The sequence below is a fragment of the Setaria viridis genome, chromosome 4 (genome assembly GCF_005286985.2).
Source record: "Setaria viridis chromosome 4, Setaria_viridis_v4.0, whole genome shotgun sequence".
In the NCBI taxonomy this organism is placed as follows: domain Eukaryota; kingdom Viridiplantae; phylum Streptophyta; class Magnoliopsida; order Poales; family Poaceae; genus Setaria; species Setaria viridis.
In genome coordinates, this window is record NC_048266.2 from 11562850 (window position 1) to 11573614 (window position 10765).

A 10765-nucleotide genomic window follows, 5' to 3' on the forward strand; every position below is an offset into this window, starting at 1 on the left:
CCCATCACATCGAATGTTTAGATACTAATTAGGAGTATTAAACGTAGATTATTTATAAAACCCATTACATAAGTGGAGGCTAAAAGGCGAGACGAATCTATTAAACCTAATTAGTTCATGATTTGACAATGTGTTGCTAGAGTAAACATTTGCTAATGATGGATTAATTAGGCTTAATAGATTCGTCTCGCCGTTTAGCCTCCATGAGTTTTGTAAATAGTCTACATTTAATACTTCTAATTAATATCTAAACATTCGATGTGACACGTACTAAAAATAAGCAAAGGGAACCAAATGCCCCCGGAATCTGCCGCGGCCGCAGGCTCTTGCAGCCACACCCGTGGGCAAGCCTTTACAGGCTGCACTGCACCGTACCTGGAGCTCATACGCAACAGAAAATCTTTCCTGCACGGTGGATATATAGAACGCAGGAATTTCCCGGGAATTACACTAGGGTCCACGAGACGCAGGTTACGCTGCCGGGCCGGCTTGAGAATTGAGAGTTTCAGACCATGACAGTGGAGGGGGTGTTTGGGAACATCGTGCTAAATTTTAGCACCTGTCACATTGGATGTTTGAATACTAATTAGGAGTACTAGTCCATCAACCCGTGCTCCCGCACGGGCTAATATTTTTAGAAGCTATTGTATTTGGAAATTATTTAGAAATTAAACTCCTTGCTAATAATCAAAATTGATTACCTACTACTCTCTTATTTTTTCAATACGTCAACATAATACTATATAGATACGTACCTATCTTTATCCAGTTGTGATTGATTTTTAATTAATAATTACTCTATACACTTTTTCATCCATATTCATACTTCTTCCATTTCATATCGCACCTCCAATCCTCCATACATTATGTTTAACATACAAATCAATATTTTTCATCGATTCCTCACATACATATATAAATGGTCTAAATGGTGACACTCATCATGTGTATATACTTTAACTTAGTATTTTTATATTAATAATGACATAAATAGGTAATTTAAAATCATATCTTAGTTTACTTTTTGATATTTCTGTATGACGCACATGAAGACAATTAGATTAAGATTTAGGTGTTTAATTTAGGTTATTTTTAATAACAACATACGTGGGTAATATAGATAAAATTTTAGAATGACATTTTAAGTTATGCTTTATAACGATATGTATTAGTAAATTGGACGAAGATTATGAGGTTACTTTAGATTATTTTCTATAATAGTTGAGCTTGGTAATTTAGATATAGGTTTAAAGTTCATTTTTGAATATTTTCACAATGGTGGGTAACTTTTTAGAAAATATAATAGATCAATAGCTATGATTATTAGAGTTTACAGGATTGGCGTTTGATGTTTTTGATTCTTATGAGAATTTGTGTCTTTTTTCTAGCTTGTCTCGTGGGAACTAATGCGGAGTCTCCAATTGAAAAAATGGGACTACATTGCTAAAAAATATTACCATAAGCTACCTCTCGTTTGTTAAATATTCGAACGCAGTACTTATATAGATATATACTTATTATCTTCATCCAATTGTGATAGATTTTGGTTAGTAATTACTCTATAATATTTTCATCAATATTTATAATTTTTAATCTTTCACTTTGCATCGCAGGTATGCGCTTGAATTTGTTTAATGAACCCTAAGTTTGTGATACAATTTTAACATAGAAATCTATATTGTCATCACTTCATCTATATCTTTATAATGGTGACACACATCATGCGTATAGACCTTAATTATTATATCATATACCAATAGTGCAAGATATAGATGATTTAGAATCATATATTGCTGTATATTTTTAATTAAGGTTATTTGATTCAAACGTAGGGTTATCATGTTATTTTTTATAATGGCATGTGTGGGTAATATAGATGCAAATTTAATGGGTTACTTTAAGTTTTTAAGTAATAGTGGTGGGCAATTCGGTTGCAAATTAGTGGGTTATTTTAAATATTATTTATAATGGCATAAGTGGGTAATTTTGATGAAGATTAGAGGGTTACTTGAGTTTATTTTATATAATAGCATAGGTGGGTAATTTATATATATATATTTAGGGGGTTACTTTAGGCAATTTTCATAATGGCATAGGTGGGTAATTTATATATAGATTTAGGGGGTTACGTTAGTCTATTTTTATAATGGTATAGGTGGGTAATTTTTTAGAAAACATAATAGATCCAATGGCTATGATAATTTGAATCAATCGATTGATGGTCGGATGTTTTGCTTTTTTGTGAGAATTTCTAGGATTTCGAAAAAGAGTGTCCACCTAGGAATCCTAGGTGGCTTCATCTGGAGGCTTCAAAAGGAGCCTCCAATTAGTAATAGTAAGATTAAATATAGTCTAATTATAAAACTAATTGCACATATGGAATCTAATTCGCGAGACGAATCTATTAAGCCCAATTAGTCCATGATTTGACAATGTGGTGCTACAGTAACCATTTGCTAATGATAGATTAATTAGCTTTAATAGATTCATCTCACGAATTAGACTCCATCTATGCAATAGGTTGTGCAATTAGTTTTGTAATTAGCTGATGTTTAATCCTTCTAATTAGCATCGGAACATCCGATATGACCCTACTAAAGTTTAGCACCTCGTATCCAAACACCTCCAAAGTCGAAATGGAAACGGAAGGAGGTTGTGCAAGTTTTTCCTACAAAGCTCAGAATCAGAATGGTACACTACACTAGCCGAATGGCTGCCGAATCTCAATAGCTCGTACTAGCCTACCGAGTTAAGTTACGAACACCACCAGAACTCCAGAAGTCATACGATTACAAGACTTCCGCGGCCTTTCTCTAGGGTCCGTTTGGTTTTGGGACCATGTGGGTTGGGTTGGAGCTAACCCAGTTTTCTGGGTTGGAGCCAACCCAGTTCTTGTTTGGTTGCAGGGTTGGGTTGAACCCAGTTTCTTGTTTGATTGGAAGATAAAGTGGGTTGGAGTGGTTCCATCTCTTGTTTGGTTTGAGGATGCGGGTTGGACAGTGAATATGTTCACCTTCTTGGTGAGATTACCACACACATAAGCTGCCACAATTCTACACACATGTTCAACAATCCGACAATTCATCAATTCTTAACAGTAATTCAACAATTGACCAAGTCAATATTTCATATATATTGTTCAACACCATTTCACCAATTCAACAATTCTTAACACCATTTCACCAATTCTTAACACCATTTCACCATACAAAGTCCAAGCCTTACTTACATATACCAAGTTCAAGGCAATACAACAAGTTACACGAAGTTCAAGCCTTACATAATATAAGTTCAAGGCTTACACAGTGACATAAGATTTAAGTTCTAACAAAAGAAATATCCCACACTTCTAAATCACCCTTACATTCCAGGGAACTTCTCAGCAATGAACTTTGTGACCCAGTTTAACTTGTGCTCAAATGGCAGTGTATAGAAAGCTCTACCAATGTGAGGATTTTCCACCAAATGAGCATAGTAGAAAGATATGTGTGCTGAATTAAAATCAGGAAGTTGGTTCAACATGTCAAATAGGTCAGCTGGCAGGTCATTATCAGGTTTAGCAACCATTTTTATGGCAGCGGCAAGGTTCTCACCTACACATTTGAAAGCAGCAACCAGCCTATCCTCCTCCATTTCAGCTACCCTGGCCTTCTTACTTGGTCTACTAGCAGAAGATGTTGCCCCTTGAGTGGTAGGCCCATCACTTGGACCATGCCCTGTAACCTCATCCCCTCTTCTTGACTTTCAACCTCATCATCCTCTCTACCTAGAGGTGCACTTGAGTCTTTTGCAAAGTTTCCAGTAGCTATGGTATTGCCAAATATTGCCTCCATCTCTTTGTAGTGCAAGAGGGGCTTGTTCAAGAACTCAACATCAGCCTTGTGATCCTAGGCATGGAGGACGAATAAGTTAATTTAATGTAACACTTGTCAATGAATGAAGAACTAAGCAAATTATAGTAAGCTTACATGGACATGGCCGTTGTAGTGCTCCTCATCTAGTGTAATCATACAGTTTTCTTCATCAAAGAGTGCACCACTCAACTTCTTCAATCTATTTATCTTTGCATACATTTTCTGTCATGTTTTCAAATGATTCTTGACTTGCTCACCAGTGATCCTTGTGGTGAACTTCTCATTGATAACTCTAGCACATCCATTCAAAAGGTGTTTCTTAAAGCCCTTTGATGTCTTCAAACCACCAACCACCAAATCATTGAGATGGGAGAGCATTAAATCAGACATTACTGATGTCCACGTATCATGCCCACTAGTTCCCCCACGCCCTTCAGCTACTTCCTCCATTGTTCTGCCACACAAAAAACACAAAATCAGCACCTAGATGTAGAAAAAATGTACAATAGCATCAATACAAACTCAACACATCAGAAATAGACATTATCACCACAAATTACAAAATTTCAGCAAGCAACATGTTCATAAAAATATTATTCAAAATCAAATATGTCCTTACAAATAGCAATACATCATCCAAGAAAGGCTAAAAGATGTTGTACAAATGAAACAAATTCAAGTTCGATACAAATATTAGTTAACATTGTTGTTTTGACGGTCTGCCCATATCTGTTCTGCTAGCTGCTGCCTAAAATTGACCATAGAAGCATGCTCATTTGCTTGGCCAATGCGTGTGGAAGCATGATTGTAGCTTGGCCAATTAATATCCTCTGAGAAGAACTCATCATGCCCATCTTGTATGACCCAGTTGTGAATAATGCAACAAGCACAAACAATATCTACTTGTGTTGGAAAAGGGAAGAATGGAGTTGCATCATCAAGAATTTTGAATCTCCTCTTCAGTACCCTAAATGCTCGCTCTACAGTGACACGTAGCGATGAGTGCCTAAGGTTGAACAATTCCTTCTCATTTTGCACTGGATTACTTCCCCATTCGTTTAAGTGGTACCGAACTCCACGAAAGGGAGGCAAAAATCCTGGTTTGGCTCCATATCCAACATCCACTAGGTAGAATTTGCCTATCATTTGATAGACAGATTGGTCATAATACTATAAGCAGGAATTTGTATGTAAAAGTTGAGAGTTTACTACTTTATTACCTTGTGCGACACGAAGGCCATTCTCACATTCTAAAGCATCACGTAAAACTAGAGCATCATGTGCAGCCCCTTTCCAACCAGCCAACACATACGTGAACCGTAGATCAAAATCTACAGCTGCTATTACATTTTGTGTGCAATAGGGTTTCCTACCATGAAAGGCATGCTCAATGTTCTTAGGAACAGATGCTCTTACATGAGTACCATCAATAGCTCCAATACAATCCTAATTTTTTAAAAAAGGTAAATATTAGGGACCACGTGAGGTTACAGTAATACAAAAGTCAAAATAAAATAGGGATAAGCCTCACACCTTAAAGTAAGGGTCCCATATGTTGTTCTCTGCAATTTTGCTTGGAGTGTCCAAAGACGGGGGCCTAATAAGTTCCCCTCGCAGCTCTCCAATAGCACGGGGTACTTTGTTGAAATAGCGGCTAACTGTTTCTCCTGATCTATCAAAATTAGTTGCAACTAACCTATTCCTAAGGTTATGTCCCACTGTATTTAGAAACATACCCACCTGTTGCTCAACACACAAGTTACATGTATCTTGAAGCAAACCACACTCTCTAAAAAGATTGCAAAACCGAAAGAACTTGCCTCTATTAAGTCTTAACATGTTCAAGCAAGTTGTGTCATCCTTCCGAACTTTGTTATTTAAATAATCTAGTCTCATCCTATCCCTTGCCTCCATAGGCCCATAGGTAATACCAACCCTTCTTGTACATTGTTTACATTTTCTAGATTGAATAATCATGGTCATCATTGACAACAGCATGTATGTAGCAGCAACACAAGTTACAATCTTGGTGCTCTTATCCATCTACAATACAAGAATGAAAAAAAATACATATTCTTAGAGACCATTAAACCAGGATATCCAGCTACTAGTTACTGGATTATTTGTTCAATTCAACTCCCACAATACTCAATTCAACTCCCACAATACTATCAACCATGAGAGCAGGGATACTTTGGAGACCATTAAATATAGTAAATATTAGTGCACCAAGATGTATACCTTGGGGAGCAGAGATGCGGCGCTTAGCAGCGGCGGTAACGCGTGGCAGGGGCGGTGGCGGGTAGGGGAGGTGGAGCTTGGCAGGGGAGGCGGCAGGCAGGGGAGGCGGTGGCGCTTGGTAGGGGCGGTGGCGGGTAGGGGAGGCACCGGCGGGTAGGGGAGGCGGCGGCGGGTAGGGAAGGTAGCGGCGCTTGGTAGGGGCGATGGCGGCAGGCAGGGGACGCGGCGGCGAGCAGGGGAGGGGAGGCAGCAGCGCTTGGTAGGAGCGACGGCGGGTAGGGAAGGCGGCGGCGAGCAGGCACGGATCTCAGGCGACAGCCGCGAGATCTAGTCGGGAGAAGGAGGCCGGGTCAGATCCTTCACCGAGTGAGAGGGGTGGCGGATAGGGGTGGCGACAGTAGCTGGCAAGGGCGGCGGCGGCGGCGGATGGAACGGTCGGCGGTGGCGATAGGAGTGGAGGCGTCGGGGCACCTGAGCATCGGGAGGGTAAGGAGGTGACGATAGGGTTGGGGGGCACCCAGCGTCACGCGCAAGCGGAACTAGGTCCGCGCGGTTCCTCCTTTTCGCTGGAACGAGCTCGACCCGGATCTCATAGGAATATTCCTATGTGGGTTGGATCCAACCCACACTTTGCAACCAAACAGGGATCGAAGAGGGTCGGCTCTAACCCAACCCACTTCGACCTCAGAACCAAACGCACCCCTAATCTCCAATTTCGGACGAACCCAAACGCTTTTCACCTCCACAATCTCTCATCCACGGTACAGACGCCGCATTGAACACGCCTGTCCACCGCCCACCCGATCAGTCAGTCAGTCCCTTGGCCGCGTGAGCCAGAGGGAGCTGAGCGCTCGGAGCCGGGAGAAGTAGTCGCTGACGACGAGCAGCGCGCGCGCCGCCTGCCGCGTGGTCAGGATCCGGCGCATCTGCTGCAGCGTCTGCTGCCGGAGCAGGTCCGCCTGCCGGAGGAAGTTCTCCACGGTGGCGAGCTTGCCCATGGCCACGGCCATCTGCCCCATGTAGTTGGTCACGCTGTCCGCCGCCCCGGCCCCGGCGCCGGCGGCCGCCGCGGCGGCGAGCGTGTCCGACAGCGCCTGCTGCAGCGCCTCCATCCCCTGCGACAGCGCGTCCTCGGCCTGCTGCGACGACTGCCGCAGGCTGCAGATGCCCACCAGCTGCTGCTCCGTCAGCGGCTCCACGTGGCCCGCCAGCACCTTGAGGAGCTCCGACGACCGGAACCCGCCCAGCCACATGAAGAAGCGCTCCGCGGGGCTCGCCCACATCCCCGACAGCACGTGGAACACGTCGGCACGGGTGGCGGCGCCCTTGAGACGGAACATGTGCTCGTAGTGGAGCATCGCGCCGTCCACCAGCACGCGCAGGTCGTCGTCGCCGATCTGCGGCGCCGCCAGGGCCACGCGGAGGTCCGTCATATGGCGCTGGTGCTCGTCCAGCCACCGCGCGTACTCCAGGTCGAACGCCGACGCGCCTGCATGCAACGACCACACAGATTACGTTTATAATCATGACGATTATCGGAAGTGCTATGCTGTATACTCTATAGTTGATGGCAGGATGAAATCGAAGAGCTGAGCAGATCATTGCCTCCGGTGGAGCCTCCAAGATCGCCAGCGCGTCCACTTGCAATGAACATCCCCTGCGTTAGACATCAAAGTGCACAGATAATTAGCTATTCAGTTCCCTCAAAGGGTTGTTCTTGCCAAGAATAACAGGAGTTCAATCCACCTGTTGCCTTGCCCTCTGAAGCTCCTGCTCAAGCTGAGCCAGCTTAACCCGGCTGCTCTCCAGTTCCACGATGTACGCCTTCAGAACAAAATCGCACAATGCTCAAAGGTGTGAGATCCTGAGCATGTACGGTAGTTGCAAGTGGCAACAGATAGGACATGATACAGTAAACTGTAAACAAAACGCAGTAAACCCAATCCTCCAATGTAAATTCGGACAGATGTATGCACTGTTGGAGTCAACGACGTGATAACTGATATCCATCATGAAAAAAAATGCAATGCAGCACCAACTTTTTTTTCACTTGGTAGGACAGGATGGAAAGACATGCAAACAGAGACAAAAGCTAGTAAATGTAAATAGCCAACATAATGTACAGAGGCTGCTCATTCAAGTGGTCACCTTCTTCCTCATCCGGCTTTTGCGGGCCGCCTCGCGGTTCTGCGCCAGCCTCCTCTGCACCTGCCATGGCAACACAAATCACAAGCACTAGCACCGGTCAATCACATTTGCTACCAAGTCGACTCTGATCTCTATCCCCGCAATGGATTGCAATGCGCACCTTCTGATCCCTGCTTGATCCATCCTTGGACACAGCGCATGAATCCACGTGGACAGCGACGCTCTGCGTCATGGCTCCACCCTACGACGCCGCAACAATCACAACGCATGAGGTGCATTTCATGGCGGCAGGCTTATGGTCGGTACAACGGATGACGAAGAACCAAGAACAGAGGAGCACACCATTTGCGCTTGCTGCTTGTCGCCGCTGACGTCGGTGGAGGTCGCCTCGGTGAGCGGGCTGGTGACGACGATGCCGGAGTCGCCCCAGTTCTCGAACTGCGCCGCGCCCGCCGGCGCCGCCCACGGTAGGCAGAACCGGCCGTCGTCCGCCGCCGCGGCCATCCCCGGCGGCGCCATGCCGAACGAGGGCGCTACTCCTCCATGCTGCATTATACCAAGACAACAACAATCCCCATCAGCCACACCACAGTCGCTCGCTCATCAAAAAACCATGCACAAGAACCGCCTCGCGGAACAGCACAGAGTACACCGCAGGGAACTCACCGCGACGGCGAGCGGCGGCACGAAGGTGGAGACGGTGAGGTTGCTGGAGGACTTGGAGCTGTAGTTGGGGCCTTCACATCACCATCCCGCAACGCGCGCGTGCAACCACCATGAGGAGGAGGTGAGGACAATGGCATGGACACATCCCAGAACAGAACAAAATGGCGGAGGCAATAAACAAGGAGGCGCGGCCTTACTGCGCGGGAGCTCGGGGAGGAGGGCGCCGTCCCCGACGTGGTGGTGGTATCCGCCCGCGCCCTGCTCCGCCCTGCACACGAGGCCGCGCAAGGCAACAAGGCGTTAGCGAGCCGGACGCGCCGGGCCAAGAGAGACAAACCGGGGGAGCAGGGTAGCCAGCCGAGGCACTGTTGGTGCCGCGCGCGTGGCACACCACGTGTCGCCATGGCGGCGGCTCCACCTACCTGAAGACGTGCGAAGGGTGATGCATCGGAGAGGAGGGGATGGACGGACGGCGACAGGGGTGGAGCAAAGCGAAGCGGCGGCGGCAATGTGGCGACGAGGACGACGGCTGCTACAGGTACTGCGCCGTGCAAGGTAGATGGATGTGAAGGTATTGCCTACCGGAACGAGACGACGCCGTGCATCTGCTGCCGGGGTTATAAGGGGAAGGAAGGAAGGAAGCAGGGGATGGGGATGCCGTGCGAGGGCAAGAACACATTGAAGAAAGGATCACGACGCGTCAGAGTTCAGCTGTAGCGCGCGAGAGAAATCGACGGAAAGATACGATCACGACGCGTCAGGCCGATTCTCCATCCATCAATCCATTCCATCATTCAGTCCATCAACAATCAGGCGTCAATCAGTCCCGGCGACGGGGAGCGCAGGGTGGCAGCAGCCCAGTGTCGCGGGGTCAAGAGCGCAAGCAGTGGGCTTTTTGTATCTGAGTGACTGACATGCGTGGTTGCGTTGCGTGTGGCGAGTCCCGGCGCTGGCATGCGTTGCTCGAGGAGGACGGAGGGGGGCAGAGGAGGCAGAGCAATGGAGCATAGCTCTGGCTGGTTGTGAGAGAGAGCACATCTCCAGTAGCGATGGTGACTGACCGGAAACGGCAGTGAGCATAGCCCCAGCACCTGCAGCTCGTGTATGTTGCGCCATGTGAAGGGGTGAGCCAGTGGAATGCTTTTAGCCATTGTTGTCCGGTCCTAGGTTGGGGGAGGGACACCGCGCCCTTTTTGACTGGGATAGCGCGGTACGCGAGCAAGACAAAACTCGCCGGGACAACGCTACTTGCTTAAGCGCAAAAAGGAAACAACTAGCTACACGTACTCGTAGAAAAACTTCTCATTTACTAGCGTGAAATGAGAATGTTTACTCATTTTCTCTTTTGATGAGGCACAAAATAGACCACTGGAATGCTTATGTAAGGGCGGCTTAGCACGCCAGATAATTTTTCTAGGAAATGTGCTCGAGTATTTTGCCGTACTGCTCACAACCCTCTACTCTAATTCTCTCCTCCGTCTCTGGCAGGGAAACAGCTGCCTACCACAAAATGAGAGTACTCATTAGAATTCAGCAATTCAAAGGCTCAAACCCAACTACCCGAGTAGCTAAGTTGCCAGAAGAAACTTAAACAAGTTACGCTTGAATACTAACTGTGATAGTAACCACAGCAGTTTTTTTTTCACATTGCGAGCACATTCAACTTGACAGCACTTTCCATTTTAGGTCAACTTGACAATAGTTTCCTTTTAGGCTCGGAGGAGAATAAATAGTTGAAGTCGCATGGAGTTTGATTCGTGGACTTAGGGGGTCTTTGGATCCTGGAGCTAAAGTTTAGTCCGTGTCACATCGGATATTCGGAATGAGTAAATATGAGCTAATTACAAAACTAATTG

At 46.1% G+C, this 10765-nt stretch overlaps 2 protein-coding genes and 1 pseudogene across 2 annotated transcripts; all 3 read right to left on the reverse strand.

Annotated features, from left to right (window-relative positions):
* Nucleotides 1-3360: 3360 nt before the first annotated feature.
* On the reverse strand, nt 3361-4304 carry LOC140220093 (uncharacterized; annotated as a pseudogene).
* Nucleotides 4305-4547: 243 nt separating this feature from the next.
* On the reverse strand, nt 4548-5897 carry LOC117853431 (uncharacterized). Its single transcript, XM_072292932.1, has 3 exons — nt 5388-5897; nt 5075-5300; nt 4548-4993 (listed from the first exon to the last, which is right to left on the reverse strand). The coding sequence occupies exons 1-3, from the start codon at nt 5895-5897 to the stop codon at nt 4548-4550; spliced, it is 1182 nt and encodes a 393-aa protein (XP_072149033.1).
* A 608-nt stretch (nt 5898-6505) lies between these two features.
* Nucleotides 6506-10001, reverse strand: LOC117851846 (transcription factor TGAL3). The gene is made up of 9 exons (XM_034733749.2): nt 9332-10001; nt 9107-9177; nt 8910-8980; nt 8586-8789; nt 8404-8484; nt 8244-8303; nt 7842-7919; nt 7701-7752; nt 6506-7584 (listed from the first exon to the last, which is right to left on the reverse strand). Exons 1-9 carry the CDS (start codon nt 9355-9357, stop codon nt 6908-6910), a joined length of 1320 nt encoding a protein of 439 aa, XP_034589640.1. The 5' UTR covers nt 9358-10001; the 3' UTR covers nt 6506-6907.
* Nucleotides 10002-10765: the final 764 nt, after the last annotated feature.